Source organism: Melopsittacus undulatus, chromosome 2 (genome assembly GCF_012275295.1).
Source record: "Melopsittacus undulatus isolate bMelUnd1 chromosome 2, bMelUnd1.mat.Z, whole genome shotgun sequence".
Classification (NCBI taxonomy): Eukaryota; Metazoa; Chordata; class Aves; order Psittaciformes; family Psittaculidae; genus Melopsittacus; species Melopsittacus undulatus.
In genome coordinates, this window is record NC_047528.1 from 15,415,053 (window position 1) to 15,440,166 (window position 25,114).

The window sequence follows — 25,114 nt, forward strand, 5'->3', positions numbered from 1 at the left end:
GCCTGTGAGCATAAATTACCTCATTAACCAGGATATCCTGAAGGAATTTCAGGTAGATGGAAGAGATCTTCTACACACTAAGAAAATGTTTCTTGTATTTGTAACTAATTTGGGGAAAACCTACTTTGTTGGGCATAAGTAACCTATTGATGTGCAACACTCTAAGAGTGGTCACCTCAAAAGTGTCGAATTTTACAGGCAGAACACCACAATCACCTCTATGAAGGTGCATGCAGGTTGCCGCCACTGATAACATTTAGCAGGACCATCTTACAATAGACTTGATTATTACTCAAGACAGAGTCCTCAATCAAAAGCAACATACCTAGAGCACTGAGGCTTCATGTCCTATCTGACATTTCTAATAATAAAATATTTAATTAAAAAGCCAAACACACTACACCTTACCTTTGATGCCATACGCATGAACAGTGAGTTTTGATCCTCTGCTGTCCTCATCTTCTCATTTTTGACCATATCCTTCAGGTTCATACTATCATCATCCTGAAAATACCTTACTCTTTCTTTATCTACATGAGTAGGGATCTGGAAGCAAACATATTGAAAATAAATATTAAACTAGTGAGAATGATCAACTATAAAATTCAGATCCTAATAATTCCAGGAAGTTTGAAGAATCACAGATCAAGCTAAGCACATCTGAAACAACTCGGCTTGTTGCTTCATTTCACTTAAGGAAAAGAGCATTTCCCCCTTTCTTCAGTTGCATCAGTACACTGAAGTAAAAATATAGCTCTTCCAAGAATTGCTGTATCTATCATACCTTTAAGCTACCAGAGCTACAATATTACCATTCAGGAAAGATGAAAACAAAGAAAAGTGGAACAGTAGATCAGCTCACAAAAAGCAGACTATTCCAAAAAGTAATCTTCATTATTTACAGAAGCTTCTGAACTGTCAAGTCACAGACACTACTGAAACACAGCAATCACAGTACTGAAAACTTGATAAATGTGGTACCCCTGCTGGGAAATGTTGTCATCTTAGAGTGCACAAAAGAACAGAGTTTGTCCTTTAGAGCAGGACTAAATTAAATCCTGAAGGAGCATAGCGAATGGCTATTAACATAAAACAAGATGATATATTCCAAAATAGAAAACAATAGGAGGATGGCAAGCTACTCCTCACCCTCCTGTGCCTTTCACTTCTCCATAGCAGTGTTACAAACTGATGTCCTACTAATCAAGAACATGCTTGCTAGAAATACAAAGTATTGTTATCTCCTCTTACAGCAAAAAGATCAAAATATTAGATTATTCACTGTTGCAAGCAAACACTGTTCCAGTTTCCAAGCTTCTCACTGTTCCCCAAACCATTGTTACAAAGATTAGATAATACTTTTTATTATCAGCAGTAGCAGTATTTTTTATCAGAATCAAAGAAAAGCAAAAGAAAATTATCCTCTGAGACTTGAGTATCTCAATAAAATCATATTTTGGAAATGTTCACCTCTGCTAATCTTCATTATTTACGTAACTTTATGTAATAGAAACTCCTTGGCTAAGAGACTGTGATAACTTGAAAAACTTACTTTTTCTTGAATGTGCCTTTAAATACGCCCTAAAGTGATCCCTAGGGAAACAGAGTCTGAAAATAAACTTAATATATGCTTAATAAATACATACTCTAACACTTAATTACAATCATCTTCTGACAGGAACATTTTAACTACCTATTGACATTCTGGTGAGACACTCATATTACTCATCATAAAACTATAAAATCATTTCAGAATTACACTTTAATACATTTGTAAAACTTACCATCTGTCGCTTTCTCCTTCCTCCTTTGGACTCCTGTGGTTCAGCTGGTGCGGTCACAGGCCATGCCCTACCACTTTGATCTGTTCTGACAAGGACCACTTGTTCTGCTTCTTGATGTCTTGAAGGCTGTGTCAGGTTTTAAAACATATTTTAAAACAGTTGACACAGACAAAGGAAACACCTAATCCACACTAAATTAAATATTTCAAATTCTAAAGAGTAAATAACAAATTCTTGAAATTTTGTGTGTTCATTATAATTTAAAGGAGACACTATTACCTCACACAAGGTTCCTTTTCCACAGTAAAAAAGGACAGAATATTAAACGTATATTCAGCTAGTTAAGTGCAGAGTTAACCAATCTTTTCCTAAAAGAACCGAGTTTGTATTCTTGGTACTTTCCCATAAAGCCTTATCCCCAGAAGAAATACAATGCTTCTGAAGACTCAAATACATAATATTGAATTAATATACACTGCCATCATTTTAAGAGGATATTCCCAAAAACCATTGGAAATCTGCAGCAAGTTACCACTTCTGGGCTTTTTGTGGTTTGTGGGTGTTGTGTTGCATGTTGTGTGGTTTGGTGTATTTTTTTCCTTTCAAAACTTGGCTAACAAACAAAACATTAGCTATAGATTTTCAACAGATTCCACTAAATCTGACTGTTATTTCCTACACTGCACCTACCACTGATACAGATCACTTTCATCACAATGTAATAATGATAATATTTTGATCCTGATCATAGGGTATGCAGAATAGAAAATACAAACAGCTCAACAAGTAACTCTGTGGTGAAGAAGAAATGAGTAGATGTACGCTGGTTATTTAGGTCAAATTAAATTATAGACAGAGGCAGAAGTAACAACATTTAAATCATCTGTTCATGTGCCAAAATATACAGAAAGAAAAACAAGCATTTATCTGATATAGAATCATAGAATAGTTAGGGTTGGAAAGGACCTCAAGATCATCTAGTTCCAACCCCCCTGCCATGGGCAGGGACACCTCACATACATGCCAAATAAGTCATTTAAATGCCTTTGGATGGCAAACACATTCAGTCTCACATAAACTACCTTTATACGTAGTTACTGCTTCTACATACCAAAAAGAAATTTTGGAATTATCTTCTAACCCTCTCTAAACCAGTCTCTTGAGGTGCTGGAGATGTAAGAGGCATACTTAGGACACGGCAACAAGGAAAGCTTTCACAAACCAATCTTTGGTCCTCACAGTAAAATAGTTCATCTGCCAGAAGAGCAGCACAGTAGAGCACCAGCAATCCAGATTTTGAGTGTATCGAGGGCAAGTACTGATACAAATGCTGACAAACTTGGCTAGGAGTGTTGCTCTACCAGATTTTCCACTCAGAAATTATAAAAAAACAGCCTAATCAGGCTCATTGAAGTCAGCAGCTGCCTTGGCTGCAGCAACCAAGAGATAGTGGAGCTTAACATTCTAAGGGAAGTGAGAAAGGCAAGTAACAGAGCAAAGAAAACCCCCTGGATTATAAGAAAATATTCTTCATCTTATTCAGGGATCTGCTTGGCTTGATCTCATGAGGGGTGGTCATGAACGACAAAAGTGCCCAAGAGAGCTGGTTGATCTTCAAGGACAAATGATAATGAAGCTCAAAACCAAAAAGGAAGCTTCCAGAAGGTGGAACCTGGGACAAGTCACCCAGGAGGACCACAGAAGCATGAGACAAACAGTGCTAAATGTACATTTTACCATCTTATAACTGATGTAAGAGTTCAAATACTCTAAACAGGAGCCACCTGATCTAGAAAGAGTGCAGTCAATGGAATCCTTTGTCTGAGATACATCTTTTATTTAAACTGAACAAAACCCAAGTGGAAATTAATGATAAATGGTGTAGTTTTCCTTATTTTCCTTTCATTATCCCTTGTCATCATTTTGAACATAATTTTGGGGGATTCTTTTGCAGTACTAGAGTTCACAAAGCACCACATCCCAGCACCCAAATTCATAAAAGACAGGATCCAGAACTAGTCTTCTGCTTTGAGTTTTCTAAACTTTCATTTCAACCTTGATTTCAAGCAGATTGTTAACTGAAGAGGTATCACAAGATCCATGTCACAATTTACATAAAATGGTGCTTGTCCATTCTGCATTACGCTCCTAATCTCTACTTCAGTTGAAGGGTGAGGAAGAAAAACACACGCACAAAAACTCCTGATAGCTACGACTGACAGTTCCTCTGAGATGATATTACAAAGACGAAAAACAGAGTAGCTGTGAACATATTAAAAGCTGGATATCAGAAAGGAAGAAGTTCACAGCATGGTCCTTACCAGTAGACAGATACAGAAGGTCAATACGAAAACTCTGGGTAATGCTGATTTTCCTTTATCGGAACCCAAGAAGAAAGCTGCCAATTGCTTGGCTTCAGATCAATCTGTCAGTCAGTGACAGGTGAATGGATAGTAAAATCATCACCCATCTGAGCACAGAGATCCCTCAGTTTCCTTGTACAATAGCGTGCTGGGCTAAGCACCCTTATCCCTTCATTTTATCCCTGGTTGACTTCATTCAGATCCAGCGCTCATTAACACTCTTGAATTTGTTCAAAAGGGCTGCAATCACAGATTCATTTCAGAAAAATATACCCTTTTGTAAAAATAATCTGGAGGAATATCATCCATTCATTTAACTTCACTGCAGCTCAGGAAGATAACAAGACTATCTCCCATGACTTCTCTAGCCACCAAGCAGAGAAAGCAGGAACAGCCTGGCACAGGTGTAAACAGGAGTAAAGAATATACATGGAGGACTCATTAAGCCAGACAGAATTTATCAGCATGTATGAAAATAGATCATTATCATATAGCTCATCGATGAAGGCACTCCCATGGATTCCAATCCTTCAGACAAAACACGAGGGAGTAGAATTAATATATCCATCTCCCAAATGACTCCTTGAATACTTCATTAAACCTTACATCTCAACTACTGCAAACTCCATTTCTAGGTACTCACAGTTGCAGCTTACAATACTGTTACCAGTGAAGTATTCACATGCCACATGCTGTTCCATATCGCTCCCTTTATGTGCCCAGCCCTCATTCATCAGCAGATGAAGATATGCTTCAGGGCATACCATCCCACCAACTACCTTCTCATTTGGAATGGAATTTACTACCTTTCAGCTTTCAAGCTGACAGACATCCATTCAGATGACAGATGTCCTGTCAAGAACCAGGTCAGTTCAGCTCCTTCCAAACCAGGGACAACAGTACATTCCCACTTATTCTCAGACTTAAGAAAGGACATATACATATACCCCACCCTCCAAAAAATAATATTTTAAAAAGGCAGAAATTCTTCACCAGAAAAAAGAAATATTTAATTTCTGAACGCATATATATAAAAAAAAAGAAAAACCTTTAAAAAGCCTGAGAGCTTCTTGATTGCACTATTTGTCAAATCCTATAAACAATTTTATTAATCTCAATTTGAAGCTATTTTCCAACAAATGACTGATATCTGCTTTACATCTCTTACCCTAATGAAAGCTTGTCCCAAAAACCCCAGTGAAGTCTGGGAATTCTGTAGATATTGAAATATGCTAGCTTCAACAGCTTAATTATATTTTTCCCTGAAAAGTCACATGAAGGCAGTAGTTACAGACCAAAAAGCTGTCTAGGTAAGCCAAACTTCTGTATCACCAAAGGCAAATCTCTTTTTGCAAAGGAAACCAAGATGTTCAACACTGGTCTGGCACCAATAACAATAATGGTATTTTCAGAGAACTCACATACAACATGACTTATTTTTTTCTGCAGCCACCAGATATGTGACTCAGATGTCAGTTTTGTACAAGATAAGGTGTTTCCTCTCTACCGAGAGTGGGTGCAGAGGTAAACCATCGCAACATGAGAAGAAAGCTGTATGCTTCTATCCCACTCTTGCTATGTGCTAAAGGTCAAACCTGCCTAGAGATGCAGACTGCCAGAGGGGGGCACAACTAGGTTTTCATGTTATCACTGTGCTGCTCAGACAGGTGTGAGACCTAGTTATCACTGCAGCATTAAAAGCACTATTAATCTGAAAACATAACAACAAAAAAAGAAAACCCAATCAGCATTAGATGAAAAAGAGGACAACAAGTTGCAGAAAAAAATATAATAGGAGCAAAAAGACTAAACAGTACATTTTTAAATGGGATATAAATGCAAATGGAGAATTCTGGATATAGTAACAAAGAGGTAACCAACGCAAGTTGCTAAGGAATTGGTTATTTATATTTGCATATGAAAAAAAAACAACCAACCAGAATAGGTAGACTTCTGTGAAAACTGTTATGCTTAAACAACCTGTGACTTAGCAAGGCTCAGTACTGTGACAGACAGTAGAAACAATTTTAAAGGCTGAAGGAGATAGGGAAAAGTCAAAGAAGCTGCAAAGTGCTTCCATTTCTCCACATGCAAGATTTCAGATGGCCTTACAACCTAGTTGGGCATCACACTTCAAGAAAGATGTAATGTAACAGAAGAGAAACTGGAAAAAAGGAAGAATTACTAGAGGTCACAAAAAAAGAAGAGAATGAAGACAAAATTAGGGAACACATGCTAGTAGGTTGCAAAAACTTAAGAGGTTTTGTCAAAATATAATATGTGATGAATAAGAGGAAAACAAAAAGGGTTAAATTGCAAAAGAAATGCAGTACATATTAGAAAGGCTCTTGAACATTAACAACTGTTGAACAACAGTACAGTTGCCTAAGAAGAATATGGAATCATCATCATGGGGGGGGTTGAGGTTTGGTTTTTGGTTTTGTTGTTTTTTTGGGTTGGAGTTGGGGTTTTTTTTCCTAGCCAAGAAGTACTAGAAGATAAGAAATACGGATGTGTACAATGGAACTAGAGAGGAAATGCATTAGAAAGTTCTAATGAGGGATTTCAGTCAGCTCTCATTTACTCAACATGAAATCACACAGAATAAAGCATCTGGATACAATAATTCTTTGAGTCAGAACCCTACAAAGGTTTTATGAGTTTTGTGAGAGTGTGGGGCTTTTTCCTAATTTCAAAGAGTCCAAAGTCCTGGCATGAGGCATATGAGAATGACCATAACATATTTAGATTTAATATTCCAGAGAAAAGGAAAAGGAAAAAAAAAATCTAGTAATATTTAGCTTCAGAAGGCAAAGTACAAAAAAGAAAGTGGTCTATCAAAGCAAAAGTAAAAAGGGCAAATAAAAGGATAAAATAATGGATTATGGATAGCATGAAGACTAATGTTGAAGGCATACGAGAGACTAAATGTAAATGCATACTACAAACCAAAATGAATCCAATGGACCAAATGTGTCAGGCATGATTATTCAGATTAAAGGTGTTATTAGCAGTAATGTCATCTTTCAGAAGTAAAAATCCTGACTAAATACAAATGAATACAACACAGCATAAATATAGGAAGTTAAATGTATTCACATAAAAGGGCAAGACAAAAGCTGATTTTGAGGAGGATCTTACTAACAACAATTACTGAAGCTATTTCTAAACACATCAGAAGCAGAGATCTTTCCAGTAGAAAAAAAAAACAAAACAGCCCATGCTTAAATGGTTACAGCAGTATCAGAAGATGACATTTAAATAATAAACTATCTGCATGCTAAATATAAGATGTTCCTAGTCAACAACTTTCCCCTCCCCCCTTCTTTAAGAAAAAAAAAGAATAAACCTTAGGAATCTTCTTTAAATTGAAACATCAGTAAAAAGAGTTTTCAAACAAACTGCCATGAGAGATGATCTTCACTAGAGCTCCCAAAAAGAATTCCAATACATCATGTCCAAATCCTTCACCATGCAATGTATCACTTAAATAGGTCTCATTACAAAAATAATGGAGGGTTGCAATGACAACAGAAACCTCTAACATGTGCCAAAGGCTGATCCTGGGAATTACAGTGCAATGGAGCTTCTAACATTTGTAATGGACAACCTCACACAAGTGTAATAAAGACCAGTACTCCTCCACAACTGAATAAATGTGGCACACTGGGCAAGACCCTTTGCAGGAAAAAGCCATGACTGAGATTTTTCTGAAGGATTTCCAGGGATCAGTGTTGGGATCGGACTTGTTCAATATCTTAAGCGGTGACACAGACAGTGGGATTGAGTGGGATTGATCAGGGGGCTGGAGCACCTCCCATATGAAGACAGGCTGAGAAAGTTGGGGCTGTTTAGCCTGGAGAAGAGAAGACTGCATGGAGATCCCATAGCAGCCTTCCAGTATCTGAAGGGGGCCTATAGGGATGCTGAGGAGGCACTCTTCATTAGGTACTGTAGTGGCAGGACAACGGGTAACAGGTTCAAATTTAAACAGGGGAAGTTTAGATTGGATATAAGGAAGAAATTCTTTACTGTTAGGGTGGTGAGGCACTGGAATGGGTTGCCCAAGGAAGTTGTGAATGCTCCATCCCTGGCAGTGTTCAAGGGCAGTTTGTACAGAGCCTTGGGTGGCATGGTTTAGTGCAAGGTGTCCCTGCCCATGGCAGAAGGATTGGAACTGAATGATCTTAAGGTCCTTTCCAACCCTAACTGTTCTATGATTCTATGATTTAAAGGAGCATGGATACCGATCTAACTGAAAGAGTGCACTTAAAAGTCTTGCTTTATCTGTTGATATTTCCTTTACACAAGAATGGAGTAACTACTTTATTTACTACTACCAAACTGTGAAATTGCCCAGGGAAAACTTACAAATATTCCAGAAACTGTTATAATCTTTCATAAAAGAGGTAATAATAATCTTTCTCTCCTTTATGTACAGATTCACTTGAACCTGGCTTTTTTATTCTGTTTTAGCTTGTTTTTAATAACTGGAGAATGCAGTATTTTTTTCATGCAGTAGCATGGCATTACATAGCTTACTTTAAACAAGTTTCTGAATTAATGACTTATTGTATAAATATTATTAAATATTAAACATACTAAGCTATCTTATAAACAGAAATGTTAGTGATAGTAACCTAATTTCTCATTAATAAATATAATCAGATAAATATTATCCCTGCTTTTGTAAGTACAACATAGGTATCAAAATGTACTTTAAGTATGACATATATTATTAAATGTTGAAACTGGAGAAAAGGCTCAGTCATCTTGTGATGACTGCTACACAAACAATATAATTTACAGTCTGTAATGAACAAAGATGGTGTGTATTTACAGAATGATAGGGGAATTGTTTGTTGCCATTACTTAAGGAACATGAATTTTTACTTCAGGCCAATTAAATATGCAAAGTACACAGTTGTTCTCACCAAACATACAAACCACTATACAGCAATTAACACCCAACTGAACAAATCAAAGCAGACAAGTCTGGTTTTAAAAGATAAGTGCTTTAAATTAAATACATAAATAAATAAAATGCAGTTCTGAAAAAGATTTTTGAACTCTCCAGAGATGATGCCTGTTCCATAATCCAGCAGGAGGAAATGGAAAAAGCTCTGCCACCAGGTGCACAGCTTAATTTGAGGAACAGACACTGGAGTAGCTGAACACAGAGAGTAAGCAGGCCAAACATCTGAGGTAGGATCTACTCAATTGGAACTGGGATTTAGTGTTAATAGCCAAAGAGAATAAAATATTTTTAAGAGTCAGTATACTGTGGGACAGCAACTAGAGCTAATTAAAAAAAACATGTCTTTTTTAATTACTGAGCCAACAGAAAACTGCATGCTACAGGAGCTGAGAGCTGTCTGCAAAACTTAAATGACAACTACACCGAAGTGGTACAAGCTAATGAAGGAGTAACAAAGCTCAACAAGCGCCTTCAGCAAGGAATAAACTTCTACAACCAAGTACCAGCTATGGACAAATTAGATGCTGGACCAGGCATACTGCCTGCTTCCTTTCTCTTACAGTCTACAGCAAATGGAAATGCTCGGAATACTGTCTTATCCTCTACTGGAGAAGTCCATCCTTACAATATCAAGTAAGTGCCTAGAAAACATCTAGCACTTATAGAATCATAGAAAGGATCTTAAGATCATCTAGTTCCAACCCCCCCTGCCAGAGTGTCACATATTGTTATTTCCTACATCCACTGTCTCCTGTTCTCTTCCATTATTCTCTTCTCCCGTTTCAGTTACCCTTCTGGTAGGTTCTCAGGTTGCAGTTACACACAATCATCACTGTTATCAAAAGCATGAGTCAATCTCACCTAGAAGGAGCAGTCTGCCTCCTTCAGCACATGTAAGTGTATGTCCCATCATTGAGGAGTCAGTGTAGTCACTATCTGGAGTCCCCATGTAACATCACCTTCAAAGCATCTAAGATATACTTCAGGTTTTACCATTTGTTGTGAATAATGGAACTGTCAACCTTGAGGTAATGCTTATAAAATCAGTAGATAGACCATTCTCTATAGCAAGACCAAAATTTAGCTCTCACAGCAAGATCATAGAATCATAGAATAGTTAGGGTTGGAAAGGACCTTAAGATCATCTAGTTCCAACCCCCCCTGCCATGGCCAGGGACAGTCCTGATTCGGAGAAAACTCCAGGAACAAACTTGCCAACAAAGTTTTCAAGCTGACAAGCAGGTATTCTTTATTGCGGCGCCGGGAGACACGGGGGATAACTCCTCCTAACGTGTGTCTCCCTATTACTATACAAGCCATCCTTATATAGTCCCTGGGCATACATACATATTCATGAGGCTACGTATGGATTACATCATTTTCCAGAAAGCTCCCCGCATGCATACAGAATTGTGGTGGTGGTCTCTGAGGGTCGTTTACTTCTTCCAACAATCTTCATCACTTCTGGCAGCCTTTGAAGCACGCGCAGTAGATGCTCATACCAGTTTAATTGGTTCACTAGCACCAGAGACATAATAATCCCCCTATCCTCCTACTTATCAGTTAGTTTACCCACAGCCTATCCTGGACACCTGCTATTCCCAGATACTCCTTATCCCTGTGTCCTGTTTTTCTAGACTGTTTTTCTTAAGACCACATCAACTATAACGATTTATCTTGTGCCAGTATGTTCTCTATCTGTACTCTATTTTTTCTATGTATTATGCACCTCAGTAATTTTCCACTGCTACTATTACAAAGCCATTGAACTTAACATTGCTTAAAACTAATTCTAAAGGTTTATAAATTCCATTTTGTGATTTTCTGTTCCCCTTGTTTCAATTCCCCCCTTTTTCTGTCCTTTTGCAAATTCTTTTGCAACATCTTATATATTACCATTACCATCAAAAGTCCTTTGAAATAATTTCCCACTTCTACTCGGTGCTTGATTTCATTCCTTTTCCAATCTTCATAATTTATCATAGATAGGTTACAACACCAGAGGGAACATTGTATCATACCACAAGTAAACAATATTAAAATAATTAACATCCATATTCTTGCAATCAGTTGCCTCCACCAGGAGAGATTAGGTAACCATGTAGTTAACTTTTTCCATATTTCTTCAAAACCATAAGAGGTGTCATCCATGGCCGTCCCATGAAATATCTTAGTTTGTTTCCAAATTTCCTCCAGATATGTTTCAATTCTGCCACTTTGGCCTATGTAGGAACAACAACTTTCATTGATTATGGAACAAACTCCTCCTTGTGATGCCAATAACATGTCTGGAGCCATTCGGTTTTATACCACTTTAGATAGGCTCGTTATGTTTTGTTGTTCTGCCTGCATTATATCAATATCTTTACTTTCCATTTCCTCTATGGTTGCTGAGATATTTACAACTGCCTTCTCTAATTCACTTACTCCCAAAGATGGAATTAGCCCTCTCACAAAACTATGAAATGCAGTGTGCCGTTCAATAATAGGGTTAAACCTTTGCTTAATCTGTTTAACAAAACTTCTAATCCAGGTTCCGGAAGGATACCTGTTGATAATAGTAAAATTGGGTATTATAGCACCTAAGGTGCATGCCCCCTTCCAGTTGGGGGTAAAGTTTTATAAGCATTTTCTCCACATAACCAATACCATCCTTTCCCTTTAGGAACAGGCCACCACTGAACTACGATACCATCTATATTAATAGTGTAATTGCAAATTAAATGGTGACCTACATCTGTGGCATTTAAGCAAGTATAGTCTCCTACCCTGGTTCCTGGTGTAATACATCTTTGTGCACAGGTGTAATATTTATTACCTGGATTAGGATTAACTATTCCAAATTTTAACCTTTCACTTGAATACAAATTGCTAGTGTTCACCCACAGATTTGTCCATGAAACAGTGTTAGGAATTGGAACTCCAATTAATGGGAGTTCCAGGCTTTCTCTTGATTTAGGCAACTGTGCACACACCCGACAGTCACTACGATTAAAACTTCAGTAACATTTTGCATTAATTTCAGGTATAAATTCTGGTCTCAAGCTTATGCACCAGTTATCATATGAGTCCAAATTATCACCGACGCAATTTCATATGTAGGAGTACTGAAGGTTCCATCTGCCACGTCTTCTCTGGTTCTGGTGCTTTCTTTATTCTTGAATAATGTATCCAAGCAGGTTGTTCCTTTATCTTCACTGCTGTAAAGGTGGTCAGTAATATCTGGTACAGTCCACTCCAGCTGTCCTGTAGAGGATCTCCTGAAAAATTCTTAACATAAACCCAGTCTCCAGATCTGAAAGGGTGAATCGAATAATCCAAATCTCTTGCTCTTGTCCCTGCTACTCTCTTATTTATCTCCTCCAATTCCTTTCCCAGATTGACCAAAAACTGTCAGAGATAGCCTTCTGCCACTTCCTGATGACTTTCTCCTTTAAACTGGGACTGTTATGGTCTTCCACATAGAATTTCAAATGGGCTAACCTCTTCTTTCAATCAGATGGTTTATCTTTTCTACGTGCCCACTGGCCCGAAGCCTGTATGGAACATATACTTGCCAATCAATCTCCAATTTTTGCTAATTTCTTGTAACAAGTTTGCACTAAACTGCAAATCTCGGTTGGAAGAAATTGCTGCTGGTACTCCAAAGCAAGGTATTATCTCATTAAATAATGTTTTAATCAGTTGTCTTGCATTATTTATCCTACAAGGGAATGCTTCTGGCCAGCCAGAAAAAGTATCTGTTAACACCAACAAATATCGATAACCCCCTTTTCTTGATAATTCAGAAAAATCTATTTGCCACTGCTGTCCCAGGCAACTTCCTCTCACAATTGTCCCAATTTGATTTCTATTTTCAGTTTAATGCTTATTCTTAAGACATAGCTGACATTGTTTTGTCACTGATTGAACTGTGTTGTATAAATTTCTTCCTACAATGTGTTTGTCTAAATATTTATATAAAGAGTTGCTACCCCAATGAGTTTTATTATGTTCTCCCTGAACTAACTTCCAGAGTTGGTTATAGGAGATTACAATTTGCCCATCAGGTATCTGAACCCAGTCCTCTTTATTTTCCTGTCCTTTTAGATCCTCAATCAATTTTTATCCTCTTTTGAATACCTAGGTTTAGATTTTTCAATTGTTAGTTTGCCATCACGGATTAAGGACATGATTTGTGATTGTTCAACTGCTCGTTTGGCTTCAGAATTGGCCAAATTATTTCCAATTTCCTGATCAGAGTCACCTTGTTAATGTCCTTTACAGTATATAACAGCTACTTCTTCAGGTAGCTGAACAGCCTCCAGTAATTGTAGAATTTCTGCAGCACGTTTGTTCAAAAGTCCTCATTCTTTTCAGATAGCACCATGTACATAATCAGTTCAAATATTTATCCTTTTGTCTTCAGCCAATTCCAGGGCTCTCATTAATGCTATTATTTCTGCCTTCTGGGCAGAAGTGTTCGAGGGTAAAGGTTTAGCCCCTGTTACCTGTGAAGTGGTGTTAATGGCATATCCTGCCTTTCGTTTACCATTCTTCATGAAGCTACTACCATCAGTAAACGAAGAATCAGCATCTTCCAGAGGTTTTTCTTTCAAGTCTGGTTGGCTCAAATATACAGTCTCTATGGTGGCCAAGCAGTCTTGTGTTAGTGGTTCTGTCAATTGTTCCTGCAAAAGGATGCTGGATTGACAACGTTAGTGACCACACTTTCTATATCATCTTGTTCCACAAGGGTGGCCTGGTATTTAAAAAAACATGGAGATAACCAGTGGGCTACTTTCCGTTCCAGGACCACTGATACAACATGGGACATTAGCACAGTAATTTTTGTCCCAAGGTGAATTTGTGAGCTTCTTCAATATTCATGACAACGGCTGCCACAGCCCTTGGGCATCTGGGCCATCCTTTGCTCGCTTCATCCAGCTGTTTTGAAAAACATGTCACTGCCCTTCTGTAGGGTCCTAGTTTTCGAGCAAGGACCCCCCAAAGCTATTCCCTGTTCTTCATAGGAATATAGCCAAAGGATTTAGTTACATCCAGAAGTCACAGAGCTGCAGCTCTCATTAGCTCTGTTTTTAAATTTCTAAAAGTACCCTGTGCTGAATTAGTCCATTCTAAAGAGGGAGGGTTTCCCTTCAACAGTTCATATAGTGGTCTTACCAGAACACCGTAATCATGGATCCAAAGTCTGCACCATCCAGTCATTCCCAGTAATGTCCGGAGCTCCTTGCCAGTTGATGGTCGTGGAGTCTGACAGATGGCTTCTTTTCTAGAAGCCCCAAGTTCTCTCTGTCCTCCTGTTATTTCATATCCTAGGTAGGAAACTAGGGTTTGGATTAGTTGGGCCTTTTGTCTGGATACCCAATAACCATTCAGTCCCAGAAAAGTTAATAATTCCACTGTCCACTGGATACATTCTTCCTTTATTTCTGTAGCAATTAATAGGTCATCCACATATTGTAACAGAGTCCCCATCTGAGCAGGTGTCTTCCATGATCCTAGTTCTCGTGCTGATTTCCAGAAATGGCTGGACTGTTTTAAACCCTTTAGGTAATACTGTCCAAGTTAATTGAGTTTCCCTTCCTGTGTCAGTATTTTCCCATTCAAAAGCAAATAAATTTTATCTTTCTTTGGCCAATGGTAAGCAAAAGAAAGCATCCTTTAAATCCAAGATGGCAAAACATTTCTGATTATTATTCAATTTAGTCAATAAATCATACAAATTAGCTACTACTGGACAAATATCCTCTGCAGTTTTGTTGACTGCTCTGAGATCTTGAATCAATCTGCAACTTTTATCATCCTATTTCTTTACTGTCCAGAATATTATATTCCAATTCACATTCAATTAATAATATATATTTTAAAATTTATCAATGACTTTTTTTTAAATTCCCTTTGATCTTCTAATTTTCAGGGATATTGTTTTATTCTAATTGGGCAGGCCCCCCTTTTTATTTCCACTTTAACAGGCAAAGCATTTTTCACCTTACCTGGAATTTCAGATGCCCATACTCCCAGATATACCTGATTAAGGATTTCTTCTATTTCAGGGAGGTTCTCCTGTTTGCTTTTCTGTTTAATTAAAGATAAACTCAAAACTGCAATTAACTGTTTGTTTTTAACTCTAAATTCCATTCTGCCTTCTTTAAATGTTGCTTCTCACCCTAAGAAATATTTCAGAGAATTTGGCATGCATCAAAATTTATTCATTCCTATTTTTTTTTCCCAATTTGTACTTTAAGGGTTTCAGAAAGAATGCCTCGGGTTGGTTGTGAGTTGTTTTTTTTTTTCTGTTTCTCTTGGTGGCCAGTAGCTCCCACATATGTAACAAATTCCTTTCTCTCAGATTTAACACCAAATCAGTTGCTCCTCTATCCACTAAAATTCCACTTTATTTCCTTTAGTTTCTACTTTTAATTTAACCAGTGGATCTGCTAGGGTAGATTCCCCAGGTCCCTGTCAGTCTGGTTCCAATTCAGTCGCTGGAGCCACACCATGGCACTACCCCCCCCCCAAGGGCAGTCTCGCTTCCAGCGTCCGAACTCTCCCCCCGCAGTTTCAAAGCAACCACCGCAGCCGTGGCTATAGCACAACCCAGCTTTTTCTTTTCTACCTGTTCCCGATTCCTATACGCTCTCCATGCTTCCTCCTGTCCACATTTATTCAACAGCCCCTCAGTCCCCTCCGTAAACATGTCTTTTCCCACTTGTTTGCCTGCCCCAGCACCCATCCCACGCTCAAACACAGGAGCTGCGCGAGCTCCCCCCCTCCTTTCCCCCTTGGTTTTCCTTTTTTTTTCCTCACAGCTGCTCACCCTGCTCTGCAGATGCCTCTGCAACAGCACTGCTGCTTTAACCCTTTCTGAACTCGGAATGTGCAACTGCCGCTTGGTGCCAGGGACAGTGATCTCTCACTCCTTACGAATATCAGAGAGGAGAGATGCAGAGGGTGCTCCTCGGAGGTACCTGTGATAGATAATTTTACAGCCTATTTCCTGATTACTGTTTTTTAACTTCAAACATCTTTCCCCAGTATCACAGGCCGAACAACATCTCTCCATCTTAACTTTCAGTTTTTCCCTGTCCTTTTCCAAAGCCATATTAATTTTGCATTGCATCTGTCACTCCACGTGTTCTCTTAAAGTGAAAAACATACCGGCATACATTACTTCATGCTGTTTTCCTTGCAGCCTCAAAACAACATTAATTGTAACAATGTAATATAGTTCAGGTTCCATTTTTAGGCCATTTTTCCTGATCCTCCAAAGTATACAAAGGCCACCATCGGTTACAAAATTTTTCAAAACAGATGGACAACATTTTCTTATTTACTGAGCCCCCAGGAGACCCTCCCAGTTCTTTCCAGTGTGCCAAAATGCACCCTAAAGGACTCTTTTGCATGATCTCTTCACTCTGCTGATTTTCCATTATCGATCTCTCACTCACACACACTAGGGATCCCACAGACACACTCCACACAGTTACAACAATTGAAACAGACAGAGACTAAAATTCTACCAAACAAACACAGTTAATAACACAGTTATAATATCCTGTCACCAATACCAAAATCACAAGACCAAAATCCTTAATGTCACAAGACACAACAAGATCCAAAACCATTTCCACGAGACACACCCTGCATCTTGCAGGACCCAAACCACAAGAAGCCCCCTGCTTCTTGAGGGTGTATACCAGTAAAATCCAAAACCTTTTCTACAAGACGCCCACTGCATCTTGCAGGACCCAAACCACAAGAAGCCCCCTGCTTCTTGTGGGTGTATACCAAACGGACGCTAGCAGCCGGGTATACGCCTTTACCTACGAGATTTCTTATCTCGATTTACGGAAGGCTTCCAAACCTTGCGTACGCTTACCAAACCAACCCAATTACCAATGCAGTCTTTATGCAAGATGCCCCCTGCACCTTACAGACTATAGAAAAGAAAAGAATACCTTTTATGAAGATGGTCCTTGTCTGCTCCCGCAGTGATCCGAATGAGTCGAGGGGTCCCTCCGGGAAAAACTCCCGAGGGCCCTAGGGAGCCCTGTCCTCAGCGGGTCCTGCAGCCGAGCAGAGAGAGTCCCATCTGGGTCGCCAGATTGATTCGGAGAAAACTCCAGGAACAAACTTGCCAACAAAGTTTTCAAGCTGACAAGCAGGTATTCTTTATTGCGGCGCCGGGAGACACGGGGGATAACTCCTCCTAACGTGTGTCTCCCTATTACTATACAAGCCATCCTTATATAGTCCCTGGGCATACATACATATTCATGAGGCTACGTATGGATTACATCATTTTCCAGAAAGCTCCCCGCATGCATACAGAATTGTGGTGGTGGTCTCTGAGGGTCGTTTACTTCTTCCAACAATCTTCATCACTTCTGGCAGCCTTTGAAGCACGCGCAGTAGATGCTCATACCAGTTTAATTGGTTCACTAGCACCAGAGACATAATAATCCCCCTATCCTCCTACTTATCAGTTAGTTTACCCACAGCCTATCCTGGACACCTGCTATTCCCAGATACTCCTTATCCCTGTGTCCTGTTTTTCTAGACTGTTTTTCTTAAGACCACATCAACTATAACGATTTATCTTGTGCCAGTATGTTCTCTATCTGTACTCTATTTTTTCTATGTATTATGCACCTCAGTAATTTTCCACTGCTACTATTACAAAGCCATTGAACTTAACATTGCTTAAAACTAATTCTAAAGGTTTATAAATTCCATTTTGTGATTTTCTGTTCCCCTTGTTTCAGTCCCTACTGAAGAGTCCCTCACAAGCATCCCTATAGGCCCCCTTCAGATACTGGAAGGCTGCTATGAGGTATCCATGCAGCCTTCTCTTCTCCAGGCTGAACAGCCTCAACTTTCTCAGCCTGTCTTCATATGGGAGGTGCTCCAGTCCCCTCATCATCCTCGTGGCCCTCCTCTGGACTTGTTCCAACAGTTCCATGTCCTTTTTATGTTGAGGACACCAGAACTGCACACAATACTCCACATGAAGTCTTAGGAGAGCAGAGGGGCAGGATCACCTCCTTCGACCTGCTGGTCATGCTCCTTTTGATGCAGCCCAAGATATGGTTGGCTTTCTGGGCTGCGAGCACACACTGCCAGCTCATGGTCACAAGTCTGCGGCAGCAGTCCATTGTATAAAACTCGTATATTTGATTTGCAATGAAAATTAAGAGAAATAGAAGCATGTGGAAGGGAAGCAAGAGTAAACTTCTGTCTAGGTTAAAATTTGAGTATATCCAGACTCAGTAAACATAGTAATAAGCATCACTATTACATATTAATGTTAACATAAAAATGGGATTAAAAAAAAGGTTTTACAGGATCAGAAGGTTGGTCTGCCATAATCAGCACCTTGTGCTTAACAGTGAGGAGAAGCATTAGAAAACTTAATGCAGGCTGTAACACAGAAATTAACTAGTTTACATAACAGTATCTTCATCAGGTAGTGCTAAGTTCATGTATAAAGCATGAGACTAAAGAAAAAAAAGACACCAAAAAACCACCTACATTAGTTACTTAGAAAACCACTCGTTGTTTAGGCTCTATCCTTTCTTTCCCCAGGTCAGTGAGTGACACAGGTTAGTAACATGTTATGTAAACAATTTTGTCTTATTGGTATAAAACCGCTTGCCCTTTAAATTCAACAATTCTTTTTTTCTTGTATTACAAAAAAGGGTATTTAGCTAAACTGCTTACTATTCAGAATACCTGGCTTTTTTATTCATCTCCTCTTTATATTGAATACCTTCAATCATCCTGCATTCAAAAATCTTTCTTAGAGCATCTCTGAGACAGGGTGATCAGAATAGGATCCTGAGAGTAGAATGGCCACACACAAAAACCTGAGATCAAAATCACTAAGAGTTGCATTGCCAGCAGGTGAAATTAAGACTGGAACTGGTAATGTGCAACTTACAGGAGCTTGCAATGTGTCCAGTGATCTGCCTAGCAATAGGAAAAGTCTAACAATAATAATTTCGGATGTCAAGAAGTCACATAACTTTGCAAATACAACTTTAAAAAAAGGTCTAAACATGCAGGTTTGATATTTTATGTTGTCAGCTACACTTCAAAATGGATAGTCATTTAACCATACCATCAATGAGCCATGTAGGTTTGGGGTGTAAGAAAACCTGTTAAGTGGGATGACCAAATAGCTTGTTTATCTAACAAGAACGTCTGATACACAACATACATACTCAGGCCACAAAAAAAGAAAAGATTGCAGCATGTTGGTTCTCAAGTCCACAAATTCCTATTTCATCTTATCCAAGACAGAAATGTAATATAAAACCGTGAGGGTAATAAGAAGCAGCTCTGGTATATAGTGTTTTCAGAGCCTGTAGTATCAGAAAAACTGAAAGCAACAGATTAAGTCAAATAAATCTAATAATTCAGATACATGAGGGAGCTGCATTTTTATCAGAAAAATAGTCCAGCCTGAAAAAAGAATTATTAAAGGAGCATATGTAAAAAAGGGTTAAAAAAAAGAAAAAGGCAGAGGAAGAAGATTTACTCTGCATCCTTTTGAGCTTCTGCTCACATATATCCACACCCTCAAGTCATTATCACACCTATGTATTTTGGGAAACATCAGAAGAAAGACTTCAAAAAAGCAAGGAGCCTATAACATCTTCCTACCTAGAAAGGCAGAACAGAATGACAAATTTAATACTGATGTTAATAGTGGCACTTTCATTCCACACACCAGTGGAGAGCCCCCACTCTGCACAGCTGTCAGTGCAGAACCCATGAAGAACCTCTGAAAATCTCACACATGCAATCTCACAAACCATATCTCATTATCCAGATGTGCTGGCCCAAAACCAAATACTTCATTCCTTTTGAAGGATGGGTGCATAGTTTAAGTGCTCCTCTTAAACAGCCTATTTCTATAAAATACGTCTGCTTTACATTGGTAGCAAGAGCTAATGAGACCTAACATGTAATTACACTAAATACCAGGTGGTCCCAATAGTCATTGGTTGATCAAATTCTCCTTTCAAAACCTAATTTTGAACACAATAATTGTGTTTCATTGCTTACACATACAAAATAAATTGTTAATTTAGGGTTCACACTTTTATAAATGGCTTTACACGTAAACTATTTTAAGGCCATAAATGTTTAATATCGTTTCTTTACCAAGGCTGTACCAAGACCAGGAGAAGAATCAGTGAGGTTCTAACCTTCCATTTCAGATTGGAAGTTTCCACTGCACCAGAAAGGGTTTCCACAAAGGTTTTTACTTTTGATTTTTCTTGGGTTTGGAGAGGTGTCAAATTTGTTAGGAAAACCAAAACTTACTCTGAGGAAACACAGTGAAAGTGTGGATACAGCAGTAAAAATACACAGAAATTCAACAAAGTATTGGGAGAAAAACAGAGCTAGAGAAAATGGCACCACCAGCTACAGGTGCTGCGTGGCACTTTGATATGGCTTCTGCTTCTACTGTCAAAGCATACTCCAAAGCCTTTATCAGTTTGAACTCTGTTTATCCACTCTGCCCTTTAATACTCTTATATATACCGAAACCAAGAAGATATTTTATGGCACTCAGTTACTGATACAGTTTCACCAGTACTTTTTAAATTGTGAAAACCAATTTCTTATAAATTACATTAAGGAAGTTAAGCCACTTTGTCTTAATATGTTTTTGTCTTATAAATAATTGTGTAATCTTCTCTTACTGACAGCAACAAAAGCATGCACTAGTATTAAAGTTGTTCTGCAAAAGTATACCAACTTTATCATTCTCCGTTCCTGTTACAGCTAGTCAACTCTTTGTATGGAAAACATGCTCTGCTGAAGAAAGAATGGTGCAGCCATCCCTCAGACAAGATTCAAGTGTGATGGAACAGCCGGAATTAAGAAATTATGATGAGCTGAAAACAGCTGAGAGTAAACAGGCCATCTGCTGCTGTATCTCTCCACCATCTGAAGTTCCAAATGAAAGCACAGATTTTTATTGTGCATTTAGCGAGGATCATTAATCCTCAGCATTCTATTTTTCATACAAATGTCTCAGCTGTATTTTCCTGAGGAGCAGTTTTAAATAATTTTTATATATTATTCTTTATATATCAAAGGTCTGAAAACATTACTATAACTGCAGTGGGTATGTCTGTGAAAGGCAACCCAAATATGTGTTATTAATGTATATTACAGGTAAATTTTGAAAGCCAAATATTTTTGTTGCAGAAAAATATCTGTGTTTATAATCTCAGTTCCCAAACCTAAAACTAAACATGCTGGAACACCTGCAATTTTGAATGTTAATTTTCAGGGTCATTTGGTATTCTGTGGTGTTGGGTTTTGTAAACAAAACCAAAAAAATACATATATATATATGTATATGTATATATATATTAGAAATATGGATTATTTTTCTTCTTTCTTTCACTTCCTAATGCAAAGTATTAATCACTATCTAAATTTTACATGCATACGTACATATACATCACCACACATGCACACACATACACACCACTTTACTTTCAGGTAACTGGCTCTTTCTCCAAGAAATCACTGTAATTTTTAAGTTGTTTTTGAAAAGGCAAATCATGAAAACATGAAAAATAAATATTCTAATTTTTCCCTATTATCATTATTGGAACCAATAGAACATTATTTCAGGTTTGTTCCACAGTAGATTCCTCTCAGCTACTCTTCATGTCATGTGGTTTACTTGTCTCAGGTAATAACTGTGCTGCAAATACTTTCTCTAAAGATGCAGCATGTTCCATCCCATCTCTCTTAATGCAGAACTATATACAATGGAATGCATTGACTGATATTTTATCATAAATGGGATAGGAGGTATAAGCCAAGCCACTGGATTCAGCTTCCTTTCTGAAAAACAGTTAGCATTACTTCTTCAAAAAGAAGAAAAAACAACTTATACTGAGCTTGTTCTCTAAGAATTCTCTTTCAGTCTGAACTGTAATGCATCTCAGGGATCCAAATTAAACATCAGACCTTCAATACATTAAAATTTGTGTTCAGATGTAGTTTGTAAGAGGAGGTGTTGGAAACCTAATCATCATTATTATTTATACTCAGGAAGAATAACTAAATAAAACAGAAGCATTTGAAGTACATGAAGCACTTGATATTATCAAGGTTTTCACTAAAAGATGAGCCCTACTTATACATAAAACTAGCTAAATAGTATTTTTCTTGCCCTAGAAATCTTCTCCACCCATGATGCACAAGCAATGGATTGAAGAGTGTTACTCTTACAGATGTAACAAGTAACCCAGAAAAAGTTTTCTCATTTGAAGCAGCATCACATCAGTCAGATGCTTAGTATAAAGTGAAACACAGTACCTGCCAAAACTGAATACTACTGCACTACAGGTATCTTTCATGACCAACAGGCTTCATAGAAGCACTACATACCCTTCAGGAGATCTCGTTCTGATTTTTTTGCTCTACCCTGAGGAATGTATAACTCCTGTAGAATATATATTTATATTATTTTTATTATTTTGTATACCTATATCTCAATCACTGTTTTATTCCTTATGATTCAAACACATTTATTAAATGAATCATACCAGACTGAATGTTGATGAACTTTCACAGAGAATTCAGTTATTCATATGAAGATTTCCTACGCTGAAATCTTTCTTGTCTGCCTTACAACTTCTCAAATGCAGGACAGAAAAGCCTGTCTTTGTTTTTTTTTACTTTTTCAGAACTTTGCTCCCTTCTTTTAAATACCCTATGACAATATATCCTCTACCATGTTATTTTGCTTAAAGTACTACCTTCTACCTTTCATTCAATTTGGTATTGACTTTTTATTTTAAACACAATTCATCATTATTCAGAACTGTCTCTATCAATTTCTCAGCAGACTACTTTCTGTTTCCTGCAGACAGATTAATTGCTATCGAAAATGGTAAAAAGCTTAGTGTTGAGAAGCTTTTTTCTTATAGGCCATGCTTCATTTGAAATTGAAAACAGTTTTAAAAGATGAATACACTTATACTTCATTCATCCACCACTATTGACTGGGCATAGATTTACCTAATTTTGCATCATGTCAATATACGTTCTGATTAAAAAAATAAACACAATTAAGTCAGTTTGTATCAACACAAAAGCAAACTCTTTTTCATTTAGCAGATTTGACTCTAATTCTTATGCAAGGACCATACTAAAGGAAGCAGAAGATGAAGGAAATTCTGGGAAAAAAAATTAAAAAGCAAAGCACACAAATAATGCACATCATACATTATTTAAAATTGACATAAAGGACACTTTCTATATGAAGATTAAAACATAAGCAGTTATACTGGATCAAACCAAAATTCGACATGTCTTCTCCAGCAGCAGCCAAAAGTGAATGATTACTGGAGTACAAAAAGAAGGATGCCTCGAAGCATTTGTAACTCAGGAATTAAAAGCCAGACATCATTTCTGTGCAATTCTCAAGGAATTTGTTTTTCATGAACATCGTCCAATCTCTCTTTGAACCTACTTAAGCTCTCATCATGCATAACTTCCTGGAGCAACCATTCTGTGACGAATCACCTTTTCTTCCACTTGTTTTCAATCTGTCTTTTCAATTTGGACTAAATGGCTGTCAGACTAGATGATCATTATAGGTCTATATTCTGCCTCTTACTCATTTAAATTTTACCTCCCATCTTTTGTACCTCTAAAAACCACTGCAAATGATGGGCCTCAGATGACTATTAGTGTTCAAGATATATTTTGTTAAGTGATAAAACACAATAAAATCATAAATTACACCAGTTATGACTGGTACTGACAATGGTTGAGGTGACATCCTCATAACCAATGCACTCATATCAAGAGTTGCGTAACATTTTCAGATAAGAGAAACACAAACTGTACTTAGAGGTAAGCTATGAACACATGGAAGTTTTTTTTAAACTCTGAAATCTCCACAATTTTCTGTCTCATTACATTCATTACATACTTGTTTTCATCACCTATCCTTAAATCAGAAGACCTATGGTACAGCAGCCAACTCTTACACAGCTTCACTAGAGCTCAAAGTGAAACCTCACTTTTCTCAAAATGCCCATGACATAAGCATCTGAAGATAACCATCACATACTCCTATCTATAAAAAATATTTAAATCCGGTTTGGGCCTTTCATACAGCCCAGATGCCTCTTTTGCATATTCACCCATTTTTTTTTTATTTCAGTAGACTCTGAAGGTTGCCTCCTGCCCAAGCGTAAAGACAAAACAAGCACAATCTAGATATTAATTCACCCTTGTGATAACATACAACTCAAGTGTGTAGGTACAGTAGCCATTAGGGCCCCAAATTTCACTTAACAGATAATATAATCATAATCATATTAAAATTCATAGGACTACAAGCTTAAAGTAACCTGCAGTGGACAACAAGGAGGTCTACCCAAGCTGAGACATTCAGACAGCGTGCAGTAGACACACCACGTCACTTAACTTCTGTCTGTGGACTTTGTCAGGATGATACATTCAGAAAAGCTGATGTCTTTCACTAGAGCTAAGCACACAAAACCAGATGAAACACCTGTTTCAGGCATTAGTGGCATTAAGTGCCATAAAGGCATTAGTGCCTTTAGTCACAGACTTTCCATTTACAACACAAAGAGAGCCTCTACCCCATGAGAGCAATCTAATCCAATGTGCCGTAAATCAGGCTTGTTCAGTGTCTAGATCACTTAAACTGTTGTTCCAATCTAATTTCATGATCCAATCTAGAGATATTAGAATCAAAATGTTTACTTAATAATACAGAATATAATCTATGATGCACTTAAGGACATCAGATATTGACACATTTAGAGGTGTGAAGAAATATTAATAACTCTACCTCATGGCCCCAGTTATCTTCTTGTGTAGTCTTGTGTTCTGTTTCACAAAGCGTTGTTGTTGAGGGCTTTTCACTCAACAGGGAAAAACATAGGGTAACCTGATACACATTGGTGTCC

At 37.9% G+C, this 25,114-nt stretch overlaps 1 protein-coding gene across 1 annotated transcript in view; it reads right to left on the reverse strand.

Annotated features, from left to right (window-relative positions):
• The window catches only part of CWF19L2 (CWF19 like cell cycle control factor 2), a 77,050-nt gene that overhangs the window by 23,756 nt on the left and 28,180 nt on the right, over nt 1–25,114 (reverse strand). The window contains exons 10-11 of the mRNA XM_031049621.2: nt 1,785–1,910; nt 409–546 (exon numbers count right to left, since the gene is read on the reverse strand). Of these exons, the coding sequence (XP_030905481.2) occupies nt 409–546; nt 1,785–1,910 (264 nt within the window). The remainder of the gene's footprint in view (nt 1–408; nt 547–1,784; nt 1,911–25,114) is intronic.